This window comes from Cyprinodon tularosa, unplaced genomic scaffold (assembly GCF_016077235.1).
Source record: "Cyprinodon tularosa strain WSP-4 unplaced genomic scaffold, ASM1607723v1 ctg35, whole genome shotgun sequence".
Taxonomy (NCBI): domain Eukaryota; kingdom Metazoa; phylum Chordata; class Actinopteri; order Cyprinodontiformes; family Cyprinodontidae; genus Cyprinodon; species Cyprinodon tularosa.
The window spans coordinates 815,984-839,987 of NW_024039063.1; the positions used below are offsets into that span (position 1 = coordinate 815,984).

The window sequence follows — 24,004 nt, forward strand, 5'->3', positions numbered from 1 at the left end:
AGCACCCCTGATCATTTGGGAGGAAAAGGCCTAAACTAGAAATAAAACTAAATGTTGGACAGTATAAACCAAAAAGTAGGATTTTTGTCAGTTGTATATGCACATCTTAACTCTAAATGCTGCTTAAAAACCCATGGTTGTCATTATAATTTAAAGTAGCCCAACATCGTGTTAAATTGGGATCAAAATGTTGGCCAGCAGTTGAATTACGTGTCTGGCATTAACACAAATAGAACAGCAAGGTGTTTTTGTGGCGTGATTGAATGGAAGCCGTCAACTGTGAAGCGGGATTCTATTTTACGACACTTGCTAACGATTTCTGGCATAAACACATGAACGCCTGCGCTTAGCCATGAGAGGTCAAAAGTTATGATCGTAATCTACGAAATAAACGGAACATAACCCCGAGACATGGTAGGTGGACACATTATGCTATATTAAGGGGGGTATTAGAAAGTGTTCATGTTCAGTGGTCCGGGAATAACTGGATAACGTTCAGTTTAATAGCTAAGCTAACATTAGCTTTCCTCTCATCTACCTGTGACCCCATAAGATTATCAAACACAGATAGTATATTACTTGAGTAAATACAGGTGCTGGTCATAAAATTAGAATATCGTGAAAAAGTAGATTGATTTCAGTAATTCCATTTAAAAAGTGAAACTTGTATATTATATTCATACATTACATACAAACTCATATATTTCAGATGTTTATTTTGTTTAATTTTGATGATTACAAATGAAAATCTCAAATTCATCATATCAGAAAATTAGAATATTACTGAAGACCAATAAAAACAAAGGATTTATAGAAATGTTGGCCAACTGAAAAGTATGAACATGAAAAGTATGAGCATGTACAGCACTCAGTATTTAGTTGGGCCTCCTTTGGCCTGTATTACTGCAGCAATGCGGCGTGGCATGGAGTCGATCAGTCTGTGGCACTGCTCAGGTGTTATGATAGCCCAGGTTGCTCTAATAGTGGCTTTTAGCTCTTCTGAATTGTTGGGTCTGGTGTATTGCATCTTCTTCTTCACAATACCCCATAGATTTTCTATGGGGTTAAGGTCAGGAGAGTTTGCTGGCCAATTAAGAACAGGGATACCATGGTCCTTCAACCAGGTACTGGTAGCTTTGGCACTGTGTGCAGGTGCCAAGTCCTGTTGGAAAATGAAATCTGCATCTCCAAAAAGTTGGTCAGCTGCAGGAAGCATGAAGTGCTCTAAAACTTCCTGGTATGTGGCTGCGTTGACCCTGGACCTCAGAAAACACAATGGACCAACACCAGCAGATGACATGGCACCCCAAACCATCACTGACTGTGGAAACTTTACACTGGACTTCAAGCAACGTGGATGAAGTGCCTCTCTTCTTTTCCTCCAGACTCTGGGACCTTGATTTCCAAAGGAAATGCAAAATTTACTTTCATCAGAGAACATGACTTTGGACCACTCACCAGCAGTCCAGTCCTGTTTCTCTTTAGCCCAGGCAAGACGCTTCTGACGCTGTCTGTGGTTCAAGAGTGGCTTGACACAAGGAATGCGACAGCAGAAACCCATGTCTTTCATACGTCTGTGTGTGGTGGTTCTTGAAGCACTCACTCCAGCTGCAGTCCACTCTTTGTGAATCTCCCCCACATTTTTGAATGGGTTTTGTTTCACAATCCTCTCCAGGGTGCGGTTATCTCTCTTGCTTGTACACTTTTTTCGACCACATCTTTTCCTTCCCTTCGCCTCTCTATTAATGTGCTTGGACACTGAGCTCTGTGAACAGCCAGCCTCTTTAGCGATGACCTTTTGTGTCTTGCCCTCCTTGTGCAAGGTGTCGATGGTCGTCTTTCGGACAACTGTCAAGTCAGCAGTCTTCCCCATGATTGTGTAGCCTATAGAACTAGACTGAAAGACCATTTAAAGGCTTTTGCAGGTGGTTTGAGTTAATTAGCTGATTAGAGTGTGGCACCAGGGGCCATCAATTTTGAACCTTTTCACAATATTCTAATTTTCTGATATGATGAATTTGAGATTTTCATTTGTTGTCATTTGTAATCATCAAAATTAAACAAAATAAACATCTGAAATATATGAGTTTGTATGTAATGTATGAATATAATATACAAGTTTCACTTTTTAAATGGAATTACTGAAATTAATCTACTTTTTCATGATATTCTAATTTTATGACCAGCACCTGTAAATTGCAATTATCTGAAAGCAATGCAAAGAGACTACGCTAGTTTAGTTATCTGTATTTACATTTGGAGCAGCAAAAAGCGTATGAGAGGAATACAGTCTCTAAGGTTTCATCAAGTTTTTATTTTGGTGTCCACTTTGTGTCCCTGCAGGCCAGCTCCATGGTGGCAGTGGGACTGGCTCTTGCAGCAGCTGGATTTGCAGGTAAAATATTGAGAACACTTCTGAGAAAACAAGCACTTGGATTGAATAAAAACACTATTTAAACATGTTGCAAATGATTTTTTTTCCATTTGTATTTCTGGTGTTAATGCTTTCCACTGCTCATTGTATTAGGGATTTATGAACTGACTAAAACCAAGATAAATAGCCCTTCATCTCTAAGGGTTTCTTTTTTTTGTCAGAGGCGGCCTCTTCAATGACATGTTTAATCAGGAAAGAAACAGTTTGGAGTTAAAATCTTGTAAAGAATAATGGTCCCTAAAATAAAGTTTAGTGTAAATAGTTTGTCAAATTAATTTCTATCAACTCATGATTGATTAAGCAAAGAAGAAAAAATGAAACACAAATATATTATGCTGAAGCAACAAAAAACCTTCAGGTATTTTTTTTGTGTTGCATAGCTTTTATGAGATGATTTCACTGACTGTGGGATATTTCAATTACTGTACGACACCAAAGCTGGTCTCTCTGATCATGCGACCCGGTGCCTGTTTTAAAGTCTTGTAAGTAAATCCATAAAACATTTATCTTAGGTGGACTGAGTTAGATCAACATTTCTGTAGGCACTAGTAGGGATATGGCCTGGAAATCTTTTCACGATAATATGTGGTACTATTGTGATAACCATAAAATTGATTATAATAACACTTTTATTTGAAGTCATTCATAGGTATTTGTGTAGCTTTGACTGCATGCCCCAGTAATCATAGCCCTGTGATCACAAACACTACTCTTAGAAAATGTGCAAATTTAGTTATACGCCAAGCAGTCCGACCCAGTATTTAATACTAGAGCATTATTAGTAACAGATTTACTGATATGAATATAGTCTGAGTTGGTTGATTTACTTTGTTTTTTGGCCACCAGGTCGTTACGCCATGAAGGCCATGAAACAGATGGAGCCACAAGTGAAGCTGGCCCTTGAGAATTTGCCCAAGACGGTAATGAGGGAAACATGCCAGTGTTTCTGTGGATCTTGATCAACCAGTGTTTTGTTCTCGCTATTTCTGATCATCTAGTCTCGCTCCTACAGGCATTTGGAGGAGGCTACTACAGAGGTGGATTTGAACCAAAGATGACGAAAAGAGAAGCTGCTCTTATTTTAGGTGTCAGGTATGTAGACACACCAGATATCTGCTGCTCTTTGTATTTATCTGTATCAGTAGTCCTGTATGGTTTCTAACTTCACATCTTTTTGTATGAACAGTGTCCTGTGCAGTTTTCTTTTCTAGCTCCTACTTTTGGTTTGAACTTTTTCTTTATAACATTTCTTCTTTTCAGTCCCACAGCCAACAAAAATAAGATCAGGGAAGCCCATAGAAAACTAATGATCCTGAACCATCCAGACAGAGGTCAGTTTTAAAAGCAAGTCTGTTATTAAATTATGAAGTTTATGCAACAATAATTCATTGCCTGTTTTTATTTCTCACAGGAGGTTCTCCATATATAGCTGCAAAAATAAATGAAGCAAAGGACCTGATGGATGGCCAGGCCAAGAAACAGAGCTGAGGATGATTATGCTAATGATTTCCAACGGCTTTTATTCACATTGTTTCATGGACTGAGTTGAGGAAGCACTTGAATTTTTTTGTTTTTCTAATTCTTCCCAAATAAAATACAAACTGTACAAACTGATAACTGTGTTTAGTATGAATGACTTCTATTAACTATTATGGTTTGCATGAAAATATTTTTCTGTGGGTTTCTACTGCTTTATTTTTTGTACAAATCTTTAGGTTAGAGGAAAAGATTTGGAAATGCAGTAAATTACTTAAACACGACAAATCAAAGTCTCTGAGGGCAAATGTGTGTAGCAAATCAAGGTATTTAAGATAAGATATAAAGTTTCTAAGTATTAGTATCTCCAAAATAAAAGCCATTAATCATATTGAGCGAGGGGGGTAATTGGGACTCTTCCAACACATGGGTGACTAATCCAAAAGAACCAGTTCTGAATCCTCTTAATTGGTTCATGATTGAGCGAGAAAGGAGCTCAGTGGCCAAAATAACTGCTGAAAAGGGCCGTTCCATTGTTGACCTAACATGATACCACCTTAGACTTTTTGGGAAATATTCTGCAGACAGAAAAGAAAAAAAACTTATTACATATCTTATGGTATACTTTAGGATCAAGATGAGTTTACATAATAGACCAACAAATTCTACTCTATGGAAAAGTCCTGAAGAAAGATGTCCACCCATCAGTTGGAAACTTGTTTGGTTAAACAGGGTGATGTAAAACACTTAAATAGCTATGAATGACTACTAGAATAAAATGGAGGTTGAGGCCTAGTCAAGTCCAGGCTTTTATCAACTGAAATGGCAGAACCTGTGTGTGAACCAGACAAAACAACTGTATCAGAAAAGGGGTGAAAATATTAAAACTGCTAATTCCAGTTTTCCCAAAGTCTTAATGGATGCCATTGGAGCCAATGGTGTAACAGCAGGGCCCATCCCGAGACATTACTTTTTCCAAAATACCGGTATGGATCAGCTTATTTCAACTAAAATGATTTGGAAATATCTTTCAAATCAATTTCGTATTTAAAAAATCCGTTAGGCTTAAGAAATTGTTTGTGAACTCAAAACTTAATTTGATGAAACGAAAATCTTCCAATGCAAAAATAAAGAACTATCAGGAAAAAAAAAACTATGAGGGAAAATACTCTATTAAGTGCAATCTACAACCTAAATGACTGCAAAAATAAAAACGGCTTAACTTAAGTTGCTGGTAAAGTATCCTGGAGGTGATTGGCTTGGTATGGATTACCTGCTTATCTGCAATAATGTCAGCATAATGTAAATTAGCAAACACTTTGCTTACAAATGAATCAGACAGCATTTTGGTTTTAGATCTACATAGAAGATCAAGTTTATTTAGGAACTACCTGCGTACAAAACGTATTGCACATCAACCAACCAGACAATCCTTAAAAAAAGAAACGTATATGACCCAACAAAAACTCCTGGGATGTCACATCTGTCAGTAGTCCAATTTGTAGATGGATGTATGAAATCTTCTGGATACCACGCCTTTTAGTGTCAAGAAAAAGAAGAGCATCTTATTTTTGTGTTTTAAATACTGTACACTTTTAAAAAATAAATAATCCAAATAAATCTTCCTCGGAGGAACAGTCGTGACCAGTTTCCAGCCAGCCAGTGTGGAAGAACCAGGAAAACACACTTGTCACCTGGGCCTAGTTTTCTTCAATATCTCAACACCAGAGAAGTCCAGTTGATCTGACAGGATATCTTTAACCTCGAAATTGTAGGTAATTATCCAAACAGGTAAATGACTGCTTTCTGTTAATTTTTTATTTTTTTTTCCCTGATTTACAGTACTCAGATTTTGTGTATTTGATTAACCGGCCCAATGTTTCCCAAGGTTGAGTAAATGAGATGTTCCCAGAAAGCCCACCACTAACAGAGCAGTTTTCAGACTAAACTACAATCAGCTTTAAGAGGAAAAAGGTTACACTTCAGTGCAAACAAAAACAACTCTTCTCATTTCTTTTCCAGATCTGCCGTAATAAAATTTCTCCTATGATCGCAGTGGTTGCATATTAAAGAACAGGAAGCAGCTAAAGTCAAAAATAAAATCCTCAAGATGTATATATTTCAAGGACAACTGAATCCCTCCCAACAACAAAACGAGCAGACATCTGATTTTAAAGGAAGGCTCTGAAATCATTTCTGTATGTTCTGGGTGCCTTCACTCACTCTTTAAGAGGACATTAAGCACACTGAGACGTCCTATCGGGTTTGACTAGTGGTAGGTGAGGGCACACACGTTGCACAGAAATATGTAAATGGGATTTCAGACGGAGTGCAGAACCAGGCAGCAACGTGTTGAGTCTACTCTCAAGGCACAATAGCTGATCACAAGTATGTCACACTTGGGTCTTTCAGCAATCCTGCACTGTGGTACATCTCATGCAGAACATTTAATTTGATGCACAAAACACTCCCCTCCCGTCCCGTCCACCCACCCCAAATATTCTGCTGTTCAACTGATACATAGCAGACTTCATACTAAAACCCTGCTACAATATTTCGAACCATAAAAAACTGCTGTATTCATACCAGAGTATGGGTTTGATTGGAATCCCTGTCTGCATCGTGTTAATACTGTTTTTAGTCCAACCCCTCTTCCAGCTCTTAATATAGAGAGGACTAAAAGTACAGCTTATGTACAAGATGTAAGAGTGTGTGTGTGTTTGACTATCTTTGGCAAGCGCAGATTGGAAGAACTATTGTGAAAAAACTGTAAGAAAATGAATAGTTGCACAGATAAACATGTAAAAGGGAGGTTACGGTTCAGAGCTCTAAAACATGTGCTGCAGAACAGGCTTCAAATATTTGTTAAGTAGAAAAAAGAACAGTGCTTGTTGTGTTTAAATGTTAGGATTACCATTTGATGCCTCTACATGGATATGGAGATTCAATCAAATGTCACCAGAGTCGATTAAATATTTGAAACCGTTTCTTTTGCTCAGACCTAACTAAGAGAGTCCGTTCACAACAGGCTGAGGGTTAGAGTCCCGCTCGTAGGAGGAGACTTTAGGGGGCTTCTCGGTGGAAGATTTTTGAGACTGGTCTGCACCGTTGCCGGGACCATCAGACACTTCGTTATTAGAACCGTTGGTGGTTGGCGGAGCAGACTGTGGACTGTGTTCAGCGATGGCCTCGACCTGGAGAGACAGAATGAAGAAGAAACTGTATTTGGTACATTTAAAGAAAAAAAAGGGGAAGAAAAAATGAATGATCTGATCTACAGGTGAACAGGTAGCGTTTAAAGTACTGACCACCTCCTTGTTTTTCTTGGGATCCTTTGTGTTCATTTGTCGGCTCTGAGATTCAGCTCTGGATATGTAGTCTGCCACAGTCACTGCAATAACAACCAAAAACACCCCTCAGGTTACTGAACCAAACACAAACCTTACGCTCACTATTGGTCTGAAGTAAAGCACCAACAACATTCCAACAGGTCAACTGTTTAGCACTCCAAGTCATGCAGCTTAGGAGGCAACATACAGTGGGTAAAGACAATATTGAAATGTTCACTTTGTTTAATTGCAGCAATTGGCTAAAATAAAAAAAAGTTCATTTTATTTCTCATTAAGGTCTAAGAAACTGCCCAAGGAGCTCAGAGACAGGGACGTTCTGCAGCACTCAAGGTTCCTAAGAGCAAAGATGCCTTCCTTAAAAGAAATAAGTTTGGGACGACCAGAACTCTGCCTAGACCTGTCCATGTGACTGAGCTCCAGAGATGGAGAAGGGAGAAAGTTCCACCAAAGCCCTCCACCAGTCGGGGCTTTATGGCAGAGTGGCAAGACGGGAGCCTCTCCTCGGAGCAAGACATATGAAAGCCTGCATGGAGACCAAGATTAAACTTTTTGGTGTTATTTCTTAACTATATATGTGGAAAAAAAACAGGCACTGCTCATCACCTGCCCAATACAATACTAACAGTGACACATGGTGGTGAAGGTATCATGCTATTGTGTTTTTCGGCTGCAGGGACAGGACAACTTGTTGCAATGAAGGAAAAATGAATGTGCCCAAGTACAGAGATATCTTGGAAGAAAACCTTCCAGGGTGCTCAGGACCTCAGACTGTACTGAAGGTTCACCTTCCATAAAGACAATGACCCTAAGCACACAGGTTAAATAACAAAGGAGTGGCTTGGAAACAACTCTGTGACCATTCTTGACTGGCCCAGCCAGAGCCCTAATTTAAACCCAATTGAGCATCTCTGGAGAGACCTGAAAATGGCTGTTCACCATTGCTCAACATTCAACCTGACCGAACTGGAGAGGATCCCCAAATCCAGGTGTGAAAAACTTGCATCATTCCCAAGAAGACACACGGCTGTACTAGCTCAAAAGAGTGCTTCTACTCAATACTGAGCAAAGGATCTGAATACTTATGACCATTGATATTTCAGTTTTTCTTTTTAAATACATTTGCAAATATTTCTACATTTCTGTTTTTTCCTGTCAAGATGAGGTGCTGAGTGTACATTAATGAGAAATAAAATTACCATTATAGAATTTAGCAAATGGCTGCAAAGAGTGAAAAATTTAAAGGTTTCTAAATACTTTCCGTACCCACTGTAACTGACCTAATGTGAGGTATTTACACAACCTTTACAAAAGCAATGCCTAGAAGAAAAAAAAGTTATTTTCAGCTCCGTTTAGCTACAGTGTTGAATAAAATCATTATATAAATATATAAAATGTTTCCCCATTTAGTCACATACCCACATCGAAAATCGAGTGATTTTAAGATTTTCCTTGATAGACAGACATAAATGAGTGTAACGTTAAACGATCAGTGATCCGTCTATTTAAAAGAGGGCAGACATTAAAGCCTAAAAAATAAAAAGTGTCTATTAGCATCACTCACACAGGTGATGATGGTAAACCTGAATCTAAAGGTGTCTTAGGGGAAATTAAATAAAAAAGAGAAACAAAATAAATCCAATGGCCCTCAGGCCACACCTTAAACACCCAAGGTTTAGATCAAGTGAAATTCAGGTTATTAAAATCGCTTATTAAAAGTCCAATTCCTATTTTGACCTTTTATAAAGACAATGGCCTAAAATGTCCATAACTAACTGCAGAGCTTGTTACAAATTGACAAGAATTACAGTCGTTACTAAAGTATAGAACAGCTCTGACCATAGTAACTAACAGAACTGAATATAAACTCCTCCACTGTTAAAAAGAACACTAATTCATTTCATGGAGTGCAATATACTGTTAGGAGCTGCTGTTTATCATGCAACACTCGTGCCAGTTAATTTTAAGTCTGAACTTTTTTATTTAGTACTCTGTGCCACACAAATGTGAGTCGGGTTGAAAATCTCCGCAGCTGAAGCAATGACCTGCAGAGCACACTGCAGCTGCTTGGGTTACCTGGCTGCCTCTCCTCAGGCAGGCGCATGCGGCGGCGACGGCTACGATTGCGACGCTGTGGTTTTGCTTCTGTCAAATCTAGGGATGTTGGGTCATCACAAAGAGAATGATTTTTGTCTTCGTTATTTTGAAGCTTTTTTTCCCCCCACTGTAATGTGGAATCCTGCAGAGCCCTGTGCACTAAGAGTTATCTTTCTTCTCTCTGCTTTGTTGAAGATAACCCTAACTAAATAAAAAAAAATTAAAAAAGAGCTAATAAAAGAAAAAAAAGGAAATCATCATACCAATTCCATTTTCGCTAACTGAGGCGTTGTCAGACTCGCTCATGCCATCTATCAGGGTGGCATCCTCATCCGTTCTGCGCCGCCTTGACCTTCGACGACGGTTGGCAGGCAGGTTGGACTCACTGGCGTCTGTATCGGCCGTCTGGTCCGTCTCGGTGTTGGTCTCCAGGGTTCCATAGCCGTGGTTGTTCTCGTGGTCCCTGGACCCTGCCAAACGAAATCACAGTGGAAAATTAAAGGCAGCATGTTATGATTTAAAAGGAAATCTTTTTATTTTCACCATGTTTCTATAAATTCTTAAATGAAGAGTTATACCAGAGCTGTAGCCATATCCTCCTCTTCCTCCTCTACCTCTTCCTCCACGGCCTCCTCGACCACCGCCGGGTCCTGGCCTCCTGCGGCCATCTCTTAGTGGTCGAGGGCCCCTGTCCCTCTCCCTGCAATTTAAAAGCCAATAGAATAAGCTCCACAAAAAAAAGCCATATATAACCAAAAACAGATTCTGGAGACAATTTTACAGCTTTTGTGTTACATTATGAGGTAGGAACAAAGCTCACCCATCCAAGTCCTCTCCAGCCAGTGACCAATCGCTAAGCTCATCCTTGCGCTCTGAATCAGTCTCTGAGGCATTTGAATGCTCCGAGTTGGCACCTAAATTTAACAAGATATGTTAAAAGAGAACAGGAAAAAAAAAACAGATAATAAAAAATCTCCAGGACTGGGCTTAAGAAATTGTCCATGTAAAATGTCTCTAATTCCAAGAATTCTCCATCTTTTTTGGGGTTTATTTTATGGACATAATTTAAGATTCATCTACAGTTCAAGACGGCCTAGGCTTTTAATATAGAGCCTCCAAAAAACTTAAAACTTGTGAAAATAGATGGAGGATAAGAATGAGTGAATGATGGATGGATTAACAAATTGAAAATATAAGGACTGACTGAAACTAATAGTAGACATGAATGGAAATTGAGATGAACCTTTTTCTCAAAATTAGAAATAAAAACTTTTGAAATAGAAATATTTTTTCCAAAATGTACAGATTAAGAAAATAATTACTTCAAATATAAATTTTTTTTCAAACTGTGCAAAAACCTAGAAAAAAAAAAAAAAAAAATCACCCAACTGAACCATCGTTCATTATCTAAAGGTAGGTACCATATCCACTGTTGTGATTCTGGCCTCTCCGCCCACGCCCTCTACTGTTGTAGGAGCGGCTGCCACGCAGGGAAGCTGAGGAGGTATTGCCGCTGTTGTCTGCATTATATCCTCCTCCTCGCTCTGCTCTGTCGCCCCGCTCCCGATCGACTGGTCGGTGACCCTGGGTGATCTGACGCAGCTGTTCATCAATCTGCATCCGCTCCAGACGAAGCTGCTCAACCTCCTTACACAAAGAAAACAAGAAGACCGAGGACAGAGATGATAAGATAGGAAGAGAAAATGTGACTGGAGGAAATGTGTTTATGCTAGTTAACAAAATTAAATAATAAAAGAACAAGGTGATAGTTTGAAGGTCATCTAATATGTGCATGCTTAGTCCTTATACACACATCTACACTGCCTCCAGAGTGCCTTGTCCTGATTATACTGAATTTGGCTAGGCTGCCTGGGTAAGTATAGTCCACAGTCTTCCTCAGCTCTTCCTCTAGCTGCTGGCCCTCCTCAAAAAGCTCCAGCATGTCCTACACATTGCAAAACTATCAGAGCTTGAACACAGCACAAAACATGTAGACAGCACAAGACATACATACACAAACAGTACAAAATGTGTGAATAACAGCAGAGCAGCACAGAAGCAACATTATGAGTTGAAGCTGTGAATCATTAGTATAAAGGCCTGAACACAACAGCTGAAAACAACTTTTTATTCTCAATAGCATTTTTCACTTCTGTCTCTGTGCTATGCACAAATAAAAGAAAACATTCCACATTTGACTTGGACAAAATATGAAAAGTAAAAAAAAAAGAAAAGAAAAAAGGCGCCGCTATAAAACAAAGCCCCACTTAGTGAGTCTGTACATCTCAAACTAGAACAGAGAAAATGTTCATAGTCCTATATTAAAAACATAATGACATCTACATCTAAAGAAAAGCAAAAACGAAGCAAAAAATGCTGTGGACTGTTTATTAGATGACAGAGGCAGAGAGAGGTGATTCTCTGAGAGAGATCTGGGAAGTTTATAGAAGTTTTTCCTTTCTTTTATTCATAAAGAGGTTAGAGGTGATCTGTTTGCCCCTAATTGTTTAGTTTTTTTGTGAGGCTGAAAGAGGATCACTATTTTACTATATCCGTTTTTTTTTCTCCTGTAGTTTTTTTTTTTTTTTAAGGAGATATATATTTTTTATTGAATTTTATTGAGCTCACTTTGGAGAACTTTACCTCTGCATTTAACCCATCTCCTTGGGAAGCAGTGGGCTGCCATCGTAGGGTGCCCGGGGAGCAATAGGGGGTTAAGGGATTCCAAGCTCTATGCCACTCCATAGAGCACTTCACCAGTGATAAACTTCACTTTCTGTCCCTTGTTGTTTTTGCCAGACTCAAGGAGGATCACCACTTTATGCTTTTACTGTACTCCTGAATTCCTACCATGGAAAAAGTATTATTTCTTTGTTTCATTCATTGTTTTTGCACAAGTCTGTCCTGCTTACTATATACATAATGGGCGTCTCTCTTCCTGTCAGACCCATGAAATTGCCACTGAATTGCTGCGTAGTCCGACTAAAATAGAGCTGGGGTCTATCTCAGTCAGAGCTACTCATTGTGTTGATGTGATGAACCCCATTGACTTTCAATTACATCTAAACGCCACGATCTCTTCTGGATGCCAAACCGGATTCAGTGTGTTCTGGCCTTAAAGCTACAGTGTGCCCCCCAACAGTACGGCGAGCGTTACGGGACAAAATGTCTTCCACGACGTCTGCATCACCTACCTTCTCAAGTGATGAGGTTTGTTTACATAGATAATTTTAATACTGCCATCTAGGGCTGCAACTAACGATTATTTTAAAAATCGATGAATCGGACGATTATTTTTTCGATTAATCGATGAATCGGACAAAAAATATTTTTATTCCAAAATAAACATTTTAGACAGAACAAACAAGCACACAAGTACAGGTTGCTCATTAACTGTACTGGTGCAATATGAAAAATAAATGTTTGTGTTAAAACTACGCAAACTTACATGAGAAATGTAGCTGTACATCCACAAAATATAGGCTACTTTGTTTCATAAAGCGCAAAAAAAGACATTTTTGTTTTTAAAAGCCCCTAAGGGGTTCAAACAATAGGTCCCCCCATTTCAACAAATGAGTTTTTTTTAGACTAGAAGAGTTCTGCCTTTTAAGACAGGAAAGTATAGCAGTTAAAGTTGCTACTTGAGAAAATACTGAACCATAGAGATAAAAATAGCCCTGTGATTCAAATTATAAATTGTATTTGGAATAAAAATGAGAGAACTAGGGGTGCTAAAAAGCACATCCTCCAAAGACAGATATTTACATGGGAATGTGGCAAATATAATTATTTGACATATTACTGATCTTGCTGGATTTTATTCTGCTTTACTTCCATAAATTGCAGGATCTTATTTTCTTTATCTTTGCCAGAAGATTTAAACTTTAAAAGCCTTGCCTCATAATTTGCAAGTTAATTTATTTATAAAGAAAATATAAACGCTGCTTAAGCTAATTCAAATGAAATTAAAAGTAAAATAAGTAGCCAACCTTATCACTGTCTGTAACCTACTAACAAGGTAAGGAAAGCATTAGATGAGCTACCTGAGAAACTAACGTTACGTTTCCCCACTTTAAAACCAAACAAACATGGTGCTTCCGTGCCATGTTAATTTCTTTTGAAAAAAGTTGCATGTTATCACTTTTTTCACTTTACAAAGCGCAGGCTATTTTAATTATTGTGATCAATTTGCGCCGTCAATCCCGGTGCATGCGCGCTTCATTTGCAGTCTGGACGCTGAGGCTCTGGCTGCGGCGCTGAGAGGGACTCCTGCGGGAAAACGCGGTTGGGGTGGGGTGGGAGGCGCCCCACGGCAGAGTAGGAACGATACATGTTTTCACGTTAGAGTGTCCAAAAGCCGCCAGTGACACCGAAAAAAAGTCGCCAGATTTGTCGCTAGTCGCTTTTTTGAAAAATAGTCGCTGGAGGGGTCTGAAAAGTCGCTGAGTTGGCAACACTGCACCTGCGGCGCTGACTCGCTCTGCCATATTTTTTTTTCTTCCTCTTTCAGTCAAGAGGCAGTGATGACGGCGCGGCGGATGACGCAATAATCGCGCGACACAACTAATCGATGATCAAATTCATTGCCAACGCTTTTAAAAGTCGATTTTTATCGATTTTATCGATTCGTTGTTGCAGCCCTACTGCCATCTATTGTTCAGTACCGTCTCAGTTCATCTCTCTCAACTTGCTGTAGTTACTTTCGAGCGTAATGGGCGATCTCACAATCGCTACACTGCAAAAACAATCCAGAAATAAGTAAAAAATTGCTTAAATTAAGTATATTTAGCCTTAATTTGAGCAGGTAAATAAGATGATTTGCCAATGGAATGAGTATTTTCACTCTTAAAATAAGATAGTTAGATAATATTTACTTGAAATAAGAAGATAAAATTGTTTTTTCTTATTTTAAAAGGAAATTGTCTTGTTCCATTGGCAAAGTGTCTTACTTACCTCCTCATATCAAGGAAAAACACACTTATTTTAAGAAAAAATAACTTATTGAGATTTCTATTTTTTGCAGTGTAGTTTGTTGGCTCTGCACTGCCGTAGCGCAAAGATGTCTGCCTCCATGGCTGCGAGACCCGCTCCTATGTAATTATAAATAACGAATTCTAAGGCAACGCAAATAATAAGGTTAAGAGGCTGAGCTCGTAGATGATGATAAATAACATAGTTATATATCATATATTACATTTCTGACTGTATATCCCTGTAATTATTACACACTGTAGCTTTAACATGACATGCAACAAAATCATTATTATATTACCGCAGATTTCTAGGAGCACATGCAACTAAAATATCAATGAATCTATAATATTCTTTTAACTTATAGTGATGATGATTGTGATTAATAGTTTTTATACTGATTTTTGTTTTCCAGCATTCTTATTTTCCATAATCTTAAAAATCGGCTACATGTAAAGCATTTAAGTGTGCCTGAAATAGAAAAGCTAAATAATTGTTGCATTACATTCTTTAATACTGCAAGACTAAACTCATATTCTAGTCAGACTGATTGTCATTTCATATACTGTGCAGCTTGAGCTCAATGCTAATCAGCATGTTAACTGGATAAACTCAAACTTAGTTTGCTAGAGTAGCTATGTTAGAGTTTTCAAGCTACTAACAAAGAAACATAAGTTAGGGATTGTACATGCTGGAGCCTTCAAGACAATGGGGAAAACAAATGATCACACTTAAAGTGGCTCAATCTAGTTTGTTAACAGAAAGACATAATTAAAGATATCAACAAGCAAATGTCTTACATTCAAGTAGGAGATGTGGTACTCCAATAACACCTGAACGTTGCCGATGCTCTCCTTAGTACCGACAAAGGTAAATGGGACCATTCCCTGTGTCAACAAAACGCAAATCCCAGACATGCATGTTAGTATAAAACGTAATCATCAACTGGGAAGATATGCTTCATATGAATGCATTTTTTTTTTTTTATCTTTAAGAGGAAATTCCTTAAAGGAAAAGCAATGAGGTGGGAGTAGCATTCTTACTTCTTGTCTGGGTTGCTTGTTGTCGTTGTCTCCTTCTATTCTGACCCTCACCACACCAGATTTATCCACAATCTCCTGGATCACCTTTCCGTTTTTACCAATCACTTTGCCTGGAGACACAGAGCAGGAACAGATGGCTAGGTGAACAAAGATTGTAGTAGTGAAAAAATGCTCTAACTAATAGCACACAACGGAAATTCTTTATCTCGGGATTTTCAACCTATTAGTGTGAGAATTAGTACAGTTATAGGAATGAAATATATAAATCCCAAAATTTAATGAGTTTTATCTTTACAGAGGTTAATCATTAAAACAGGCAAAGGAATAAAGCCGCGTTTCGACACTGTGCCTGGTGGAACAAGCTGAAAAAAGTAAATGGGGGAGGATGTGAGAAGTCTCCAAAAATGTTCAGGACCCTGTTCCTGCAGCAGCTGATCCTCAGTAGAGCATACACATCATAGAAGCAGCCTTTAAGTTCCCCTTACTATCCTTTGCAAGGCCCTCATGCTTTAACATAGTGCTGCTTGCATTCTCTCACACGGCAGTATGACCCATGTTGTAAATTTGACGTAATCCAATACTCAGCATATATCACATATCAGATCCCATCACAAAAATTACCCACATCTAAAAAAAAAAAATGTTTTTTTTTTACATTATAGTCTTTTGATGATAAGATTCTATATACTTGGCTTGATGTTGTAACCAATAAAACTTTCTTAACATCTACATACCAACAAGATTCCTCGGCACCTGGACTGAATCCTCCACAAATTCCAAGAGGTTTCTGGCCTTTTTTACTGCTTCCTCCGTCTAAAAAAAAAAAAAAAAAAAAGGTAAAATACAAAAAGACCGATATTATAATGCCAAAACTATTGGTTAACATCATTTGCATTTCCAGTGACTCCCATGACTGCATGTTTCTAAAGTTTGGGGAGCACAAACTTAACTCTGTATTACACAACCTTGATCTGAACCTTACAGAACACCTCTGGAATTAATTGAGGAGATGCTACTATTCTGGATTTCTTGTCAAATTAGGAAGACACCCCGAGGCATTCTGAAAGACGTTTACAGAAATGGCTTTAGATAGCTCCTACATAACATCACATCCCTCTGTGTCACCATTTTGATAATCCAAGGAAGCATATTTCCACTTTGTTGATCGCAGGTAAGAGAAGAACGATGGTTTGTCGAGTTCAACGATGTAAATACAAAGTTAATAAACATCATCATATAATAGTTGAACTTTATTGAGCTCACACTGGAGAAATTCTCTCTCCGCATTTAACTCGTCCCCTTGGGGAGCAGTGGACTGCCATTTTGTGGCACACGGGGAACAGTGTGGGGTTAAGGGTCTTGCTCAGAGACCCAGAGTGCAGGCTGTGGGGACCAAACCGGGGACTTGCAAACTTCTCAGAGCACAAGTGCACTGCTCTAACCACTAGCCCAACACTCCTATCAGGGAATCAGAAGTCGAAGTAAACAAATGTGTTGGCTAAGATACAGAGGAAAATCAAGTACTCCAGTATAATATGGCTTTGTACCAATTACTTTATTAATGGTAAAGACATCTTCAAATGTTTTATAAACAGATGAGAAGGCTTGAACAAGTTAAAGCTATACCCATTTCAACTGTGGAGAGTAGAACCAGCCCAGTTAATACATCGAAACACACACATTTACATTGATTTGAGACAGTTAAAAGAGACCATGTAAGCCTAACGCAAGCTAATATCAGTTACTTTAATGGCTAAAAAACAATGTTTATTTTATATTTTGTGGGGATCTATACCCATACCAATCTTTTTAATCCAATCCAGCTGCCACAGTGGTTATGGCATTGTACTTGGAATCCAGAGGTTCTGAGTTCTAGCCCCACTCCCAAAGACTGCCACTCTGGGTCCCTGAGCAAATACCCTTAACCCCCAAACAGCTCCCCGGGCGCCGCACAATGGCAGGCCACTGCTCCCCAAGGGGATGGGTTAAATGCAGAAAGTTCAATTTTGCTGCTCTGTATTTGTGACAGTGTAATGACAGTAAAAGCTAGGGGGGAAAAAAATAAAATTTGGCAAAGCCATAGCTCAAGAGAAGTAAAAATACTGAATTTATCCTTGGTAATACACCTTAATGCTGTTTGGATGTGATGTCATTAACCAAGAAAACTATCAACACGCCATATTGGAGCCAATTTCTTTTCATTCTTGTGGGAACTATTTATTCTGGGAACATGGGCTCCATCTACAAAGTGGATCATATAAATTAAGAACAGGATATTATCAAAGTTTATGTACATCTTAAAGAGGAGACCAAAAACTTCCACTAAGCAGAATTGATCAAGTAAACTGTCCTGCCAACATTAAGAAGTATATCAATGTCACGAAAGTTTTAGAAATTAACACTTGTGTCATATTTGCTATTATTGGGACATTTTAGCATTTTTTTCCAACACGTGGAAAGAAATTTCTTTAGGAATCTTTAGGATCTTTAGGAAGTGCATCGTCAAATAGAAGACCGGTTTATTAAACTAATTGAAAGCCCTTCTGATTCATTAGAGAGTGAAAAAGGAATATCACAAACTCTATCTTAATATAGTTAATGTGATTTAATTCTTTACAAACTTTATATCTTTATTTTTTTGGAATACGACATATTGTTGATTTGACTAAACCCTGTGCTCAAAATCCCCCATTTCATGATCCACCAGGTATAGATATTAAGATTTTGATTGTGTTTAGGATGCAAGCATTTTAATCTTAAGGCTGGTACAGCACTGTACCTCGCCATAAATCCTGAAGGTACCAGTCTCTTCATCCAACTCAATGGCGGTGACACCTGGGAGCTTCCGTGCTTGCTGGATGTTGCTGCCATGGCTGCCGATGGCCAGACCCATCAGATCTGGTCTCACTATAAACTCCTGCTGGAAGGATGATACCAGCTGCCTGGAAGTCTAAATGACCCGAGAAAACAACGGCAAAATAATTGAGGATGTTAATCCCTGAGTTTTGAAATCCATTCCAAAATGGAAGAAGTCTATGTAAGATTTAACTGACTCTTATAAAAGTGAACCAATCTAAGAGCAGCACATCTAATAAAGCATCTGTCTAGTACCGCTTTTACACATTTACAATGTTCTGCTTTTACTGACTTACATTTGTGTTTAAACAACTGACCTCCAGGTGTTTTGTGGCTTCCTGGTTGCGGGACATCAACAGCAGCTTGGTTCTGAGGCTGCGCAGGTGCATGTCACTCAGCAAAGACACACGCTTCACTGTAGATTCGTTGGTAGACTTTAACACAAACAATGAAATAACAGAAATTTTTACACAAGTACGTAAAGGAAAAACAATCTTGCACAATCATTCTGTATCACAGCATAGATGCTGTTTTAGAAATCAAAAGATGATGAGAAAAGATCCGCCAATACTTACCACGATCAGCAGCTCACTGGTCTCTGGGCAGTAGGAGATTCGACAGGCTCCCACTGCTTTCTTGAAATCTTTGTGTGCGTTTTCACTCTGGCACCTGTAATACAGGAAAACACAACGTCATTTTCCATTGGTGAAGAAAATCGTTTTACGACGGAAAACCTTGATGAGGCACATACGCTTCCTGTAGATCCTGAGGGACAGGGACGGTGCACTTGTGAAAGGAGTTCTTGGTAACGGCCTTGTTGGGGTTGACCGGTCGCAAACGCTCAAACGTTACAATCTCATTGTAAGTTGCATCACAAGCCGCATACTCGATCACATAAAACTGTAAAACATGAGCAAAGAAATCAAGTTGAACGAATAAGTTTTGTTGATACTACTGAACGAGTATAGAAAAATTAACTGCCGATTTAGAAAGCTCACATCGCCCTTCATCATGCGAACTTTGGCCAACCACCATCCACAAGGCTCCTGTTCATTGGCTCTGGAGAGTATCTGTCATTACATTAATCAGTTATATAGAGAAAAAGGAGCAGGACAGAAAAAAACGAACAGAGGATAAGAGAAAAATCCACCCTTCTGTCATGCTCACCTCCACCTCCTCGCCTTCTCCAATCTCCTTCTTGACATCAGCAGATGGTGGTAATCTGACATCACTGAAGGGCACCTGGCGTTCTGGCTGCCAACTAGAACACAACACCCGATGGTCAAAGTTAGCTAAAAAAAATACACAATTGTTTGGATTCTTCTAATTTTTGAAAAACCTGGCTGCATGAAGAAGAAAAGCATACTTACTTGTTCTCAAAGGCAATGGTGAGAGAGTCATCGTGGATGTCTTTGACAAAGCCCTGTAGGATGGTCACAACCAGCTTACTGACTCCAAGTGGCAGTTCTGCGTAGGTTTCTTTACATTTATTTGTAACATTTTGAAATCTAATAATGATGCTTTTCCCCATGCATCTTTCAATGCTTTTTGGGGATTTTTAAAATCACAATTATACAATATCATGAAACAATAATACTTGCAACAGGATGATTTTACATTTAATTTTACTTTAATCTATCTTACTTTATCTCTAAAGGGGAATTTACCAACACGTTGTCTCAAGGAACTTTACAGAGAAGGAAATAGAATCAAAATATTTAAACATATTTAAAGTTAATTATATTCATCCCAAACTATCCTTCGCTATCTAACAATGCAAGCTCAGTTGTTATTCAAATTAGCTAAAATGTAATGCATCTACAGTAGGGTTGAAATTAGGGCAGCAACTATTATTTCGCAAATAGATTAATCCATTGATAATTTTTTCGGTTAATAATTGGAAAGCCAAAGATTCTTTAAAGAAGAATTTTTGCAAAAATCAAACCAGGTGAAACTCAAACTTTTTCACTTGAGGAGTTCTGAAAAGAGCATCTTTTTTTTCTCCCTTAAATGCAAAATCTTTTGTGTATATATATATATATATATATATATATTTTTTTTTTTTTTTTTTTTACAATTTGGGTATAATTACTGCTCAAGGTGGGTTGTCCTGTCAGCTAAAGGACTTTTAGAGTCTCTATATTCTTATTAACAAATAATCAATTACTAAATTAATTGACGATTATTTCATTAATCGAATAACCATAATTAATCTGATTAATTGTTTCAGCCTTAGTTGAAATACTTTTTCAAATTATGATTAATTGATAGTTGTAATAATGGTCAACTATGTTGGTATTTAAATTGAACTTTTAACTGGAGTGCACAGACCTAAACATTCTACTTGCTGAAGAAACAACCAACTCAGAGCAGAAGTTAAGACAAAACTGCACAAAATATAAAAACGTTTCCGTTTATCATGGAAAAACCATTTCTGCCAATATGCACTTAAAATTGCACGTGGAATGGTTTAAGTGTCATTTTTTACAAATCTACAAAAAAAACTAATAATCCTATTAGGTATTTTTTGTATTTGCTATTGATTGTAAAGTAGTCAACAAAATTGATCAATTTCAAACTAATTTAAAGAGATTGATTGATAGCAACTTAAATATTAAATTTCACACCAATTATTTGTTTTATCGCACTTTAGAGATGCAACTATTGAAAAAAAAAAAGAAAATTTAGGAAGTAGTTTTCGATGAAACAGACACAAAATGACAAATTGCAAAGATCCTCCCAATTTCTGCTAATACCAGTCAAATCAAGACCTCTTTTTTATGGTTAAATTCATCAAGGTGAGCACTGGAGACTGAAGCATAAATGAGGATGGTTTTGTAAGTTTAACATTTTCTGTGAGATTCTAAACCCCTAATATTCAATCATTCCAGTGGCATGACTCCTTCAAAGATTGAAATATCAGGGGTGTTCAGCAAAAAACAAAGAAAAGTTTAAACCCATCTCACAAGTTTCTAGAGTCATATTAGACCAACGTTTATAAGTTTTAAGACTCTCTATAACAAAAGTCCAACTCAAAAAATTCCATCAGCTCATTTTGATGTGAACATTCAATGTATTAGTCTGAAAGCTCTTTTGTAAAATGGTTAATTAGGGTAACGGTCAAAAAGCACTGAGGGAAGAATGAATAATTACTGACATATCAATCAGACATGGTGGTGAAAGAAATGAGGAAAGAAGGAAAGCCATGCAAAAAAAGATGAGAGTATTACTTTGGGTTGGTGGTCTAGAAATAGCTTCTAAGTGTGCGGTATCAGCGACCCTCTGCTGGCATGCCAGCTGGTCAGGAGTGACAGGGAACAGCTGGCTCACACATGCACATAGTAAAGATAGCTTGGGCATGATCAAGTATCAAATAATAGACGGCGACAGAAAGTGGCAGAGGCTGTTCGGAAAGAGGCAGCGTGCTTTCTAAACGCCACCTCTAAAAATCACTGGAATAAAATACCCATTCGTGTTCTAAAGCTGTGATTAACGCAGAAATATATTGAATTGAATCTTACATGGTTACCATGTTTACTTAACATCATCAGACGTCAACAGTTTCCTAACTAGCAAGTGAGCTAGCTTTAGCTAAAGAAGGAAACATCCAGAGTATTAGAAAGCTGGGGAAAAACACTTTTATTCGTTTAGAATGCAAGTCCCCGCAGAATTAAACTGTGCTTCTTTCTCTAGTGTTGACCAAACGTCGTCAAAAACTATTCAGACCTGTTAGCATTGTTAGCTTAGCTTGCTAATTTTGGCTAGCTCTACGCCTTCAGCCCGATGAACATCAGTTGGATGGAGCCAGAGCCAATCGAAACAACCAGCCGTGGTTCTTCATCATTTCAGTAGAACACATAGTACATGATAAAGAAACACAAGCTTCCCAAACAGACTGAAAAACTGGTATTTACCTTGTAATAAGCTCCGTTGGAGCCACGGACCTCCACCACCAGTTCTTCCATATTGGACACGCAACGGAAGCCGGGACGACAGGTGTTCCTAAAGGCGAAGTTAAAACCGGATGAGTGGAACCGTTCTTCTGCATCTCATCTAACGTTGCAGAAAAATATAGCCCATATGTGAGCTAACAAACAAATTTATACAAAATAATAAACTTCAAACGAACTAAAAGAATAATTAATTAACACAATTTACTATATCTTATTGAGATTAATTTACCTCTTAAACACTTTTTTAAACAGGCAAGGCAAAAAAAGTAAAAGGAATTTTGAAATGGAAAATGTATATAAAAATAGGATGTGCTTTTTTATTCATCTTACTTAATTCTTTGTATGAAACATTTTGACACAATGCACATTTTCAGGGTGCTTTTGAAAATCAACACAGAATTCCTTCAGTCTCTTTGGAAAAAAAAGTTTTTAAAAATCTGAAGAAGAGCATTTGGGGAAGTAATCTTTGCTGCTACAGATTCTAAATAAGAGTTCAGCTCTGATTTGCCACAAAACATATATATAGGCTATATGTTGATCTGAACCACTGCAGCTCTAAATGTAAGTTTAGGGTTCTGCTGAGCATTTTTAGATATTCTGCAGTCACCGGTGTTCAGCTTCAAACATCTTCCCATCAGCCCCATGTTACTCTGTCCCTGCTGTGAAAAAGCCTCCTAACATTATGTTTCTTTTTGCTTGTAGGCATGAGTGTTTTATCTAATCATGGAACCTTTTTGCACATGTGCATTGCCACAAGCTTGGCTTGTTATTAATTCATTCATTTGTTTATTTAATATGAACATCATACAGTATTTACATTGGACAAACCAGATGAAATTTTTGAGTATGTCAGCACATGTGCTAATTTTCAACATCACTCCACAGGAGGCTTTAAAAAATATTTTAGATATTGAATAATAAAGTATAGATAAACTGCATACAACAGCAGACAGTTTAAAATGCAAAAGTACACATACAGTGATTGATTGATTGATTGATTGATTGATTGATTGATTGATTGATTGATTGATTGATTGATTGATTGATTGATTGATTGATTGATTGATTGATTGATTGATTGATTGCTTTCAATAGACTCATGGTCCATATAGTAAGTACATACATTAAACTTGAGGCTTATTCATGTACTGTATAAACATTGTTATGTAAACATCTATGTCATGACTTCAGCCCCTGTCTTAATATTCTGTCTTAGAATAAAATAGAGAAGAACAGAATAGAAAATCTCTTGATTGTCCTCCAATGGAGAAATTCTGGTGTTTACAGCAGCAAGATTATAGAAAAAATGTCCACAAATATGGACATTAGAAAAATGTATAAGAATAACATACTAGTAAAAAGAAAAAAAATCAAATAATGCATTGTAAAGTGTTTTTACAATATAAAACTGTACACTGGGAGAATAAATAACCAATATACAGCTAAGGAAATTTTTACAGTAATGGATATTTAAAAATAGCAGAAACATCAGAGATGTGAAAAATGACAGCAGCATGTTATTTAAATGACTAAGATAGAAACTGTGCAAAATCAGCACGAATGCAGAAACTTATTCAGGTTGTTTGGAACAGTGATGGTTATAAAGTCTTCTAGCTGCTGGGAGGAAGGATCTGTGATAACGCTCTCTTGTGCATTTAGGGTGCAGCAGTCTGTCACTGAAGGAGCTCTCAAGTTCTGCAACAGCTTCACAGATGTTAATATCAGTCTGTGGTTTCAGGTCAGTGGGGAGAGCGTTCCACAGTCTAGGTCCTTTAGAGGAGAAACTGGAATGTCCAAAGCATGTTCTTAGCAGTGGAACTATACAGT

General features: G+C 37.9%; 2 protein-coding genes across 8 annotated transcripts; one reads left to right on the top strand and one right to left on the bottom strand.

Moving 5' to 3' along the window:
- The first annotated feature begins 263 nt into the window (after positions 1 to 263).
- On the top strand, positions 264 to 4,048 carry dnajc19 (DnaJ (Hsp40) homolog, subfamily C, member 19). The gene is made up of 6 exons (XM_038295074.1): positions 264 to 414; positions 2,344 to 2,395; positions 3,281 to 3,354; positions 3,447 to 3,526; positions 3,695 to 3,765; positions 3,846 to 4,048. Exons 1-6 carry the CDS (start codon positions 412 to 414, stop codon positions 3,920 to 3,922), a joined length of 357 nt encoding a protein of 118 aa, XP_038151002.1. The 5' UTR covers positions 264 to 411; the 3' UTR covers positions 3,923 to 4,048.
- A 1,206-nt stretch (positions 4,049 to 5,254) lies between these two features.
- fxr1 (fragile X mental retardation, autosomal homolog 1) lies at positions 5,255 to 22,245 on the bottom strand. Of its 7 annotated transcripts, none has more exons than XM_038295033.1 (18): positions 22,139 to 22,245; positions 19,595 to 19,647; positions 19,392 to 19,485; positions 19,223 to 19,294; positions 18,976 to 19,124; positions 18,800 to 18,893; positions 18,542 to 18,658; positions 18,148 to 18,318; positions 16,103 to 16,181; positions 15,369 to 15,478; positions 15,126 to 15,212; positions 10,776 to 10,998; positions 10,175 to 10,268; positions 9,933 to 10,054; positions 9,618 to 9,824; positions 9,334 to 9,411; positions 7,219 to 7,301; positions 5,255 to 7,104 (listed from the first exon to the last, which is right to left on the bottom strand). In XM_038295033.1, exons 1-18 carry the CDS (start codon positions 22,187 to 22,189, stop codon positions 6,916 to 6,918), a joined length of 2,073 nt encoding a protein of 690 aa, XP_038150961.1. In that variant the 5' UTR covers positions 22,190 to 22,245; the 3' UTR covers positions 5,255 to 6,915. The 7 variants fall into 7 exon arrangements, with proteins under 7 accessions (XP_038150961.1, XP_038150960.1, XP_038150959.1 ...); XM_038295032.1 differs by having other exon boundaries at positions 10,776 to 11,001; XM_038295031.1 differs by having other exon boundaries at positions 15,126 to 15,218.
- Positions 22,246 to 24,004: the final 1,759 nt, after the last annotated feature.

What these genes read in the sequence shown, in the direction of transcription:
- dnajc19 (XM_038295074.1), top strand. An exon ending in TTGAGAATTTGCCCAAGACG is followed by an intron (nt 3,355 to 3,446) that starts GTAATGAGGGAA and finishes TCGCTCCTACAG; the next exon opens with GCATTTGGAGGAGGCTACTA. An exon ending in CCTGAACCATCCAGACAGAG is followed by an intron (nt 3,766 to 3,845) that starts GTCAGTTTTAAA and finishes TATTTCTCACAG; the next exon opens with GAGGTTCTCCATATATAGCT.
- fxr1 (XM_038295028.1), bottom strand. Translation starts at nt 22,189, where the DNA reads ATGGAAGAACTGGTGGTGGAGGTCCGTGGCTCCAACGGAGCTTATTAC. An exon ending in ACAAGCAACCCAGACAAGAA is followed by an intron (nt 15,222 to 15,368) that starts GTAAGAATGCTA and finishes ATTTGCGTTTTG; the next exon opens with TTGACACAGGGAATGGTCCC. An exon ending in GAATCACAACAGTGGATATG is followed by an intron (nt 10,269 to 10,775) that starts GTACCTACCTTT and finishes TGTTAAATTTAG; the next exon opens with GTGCCAACTCGGAGCATTCA.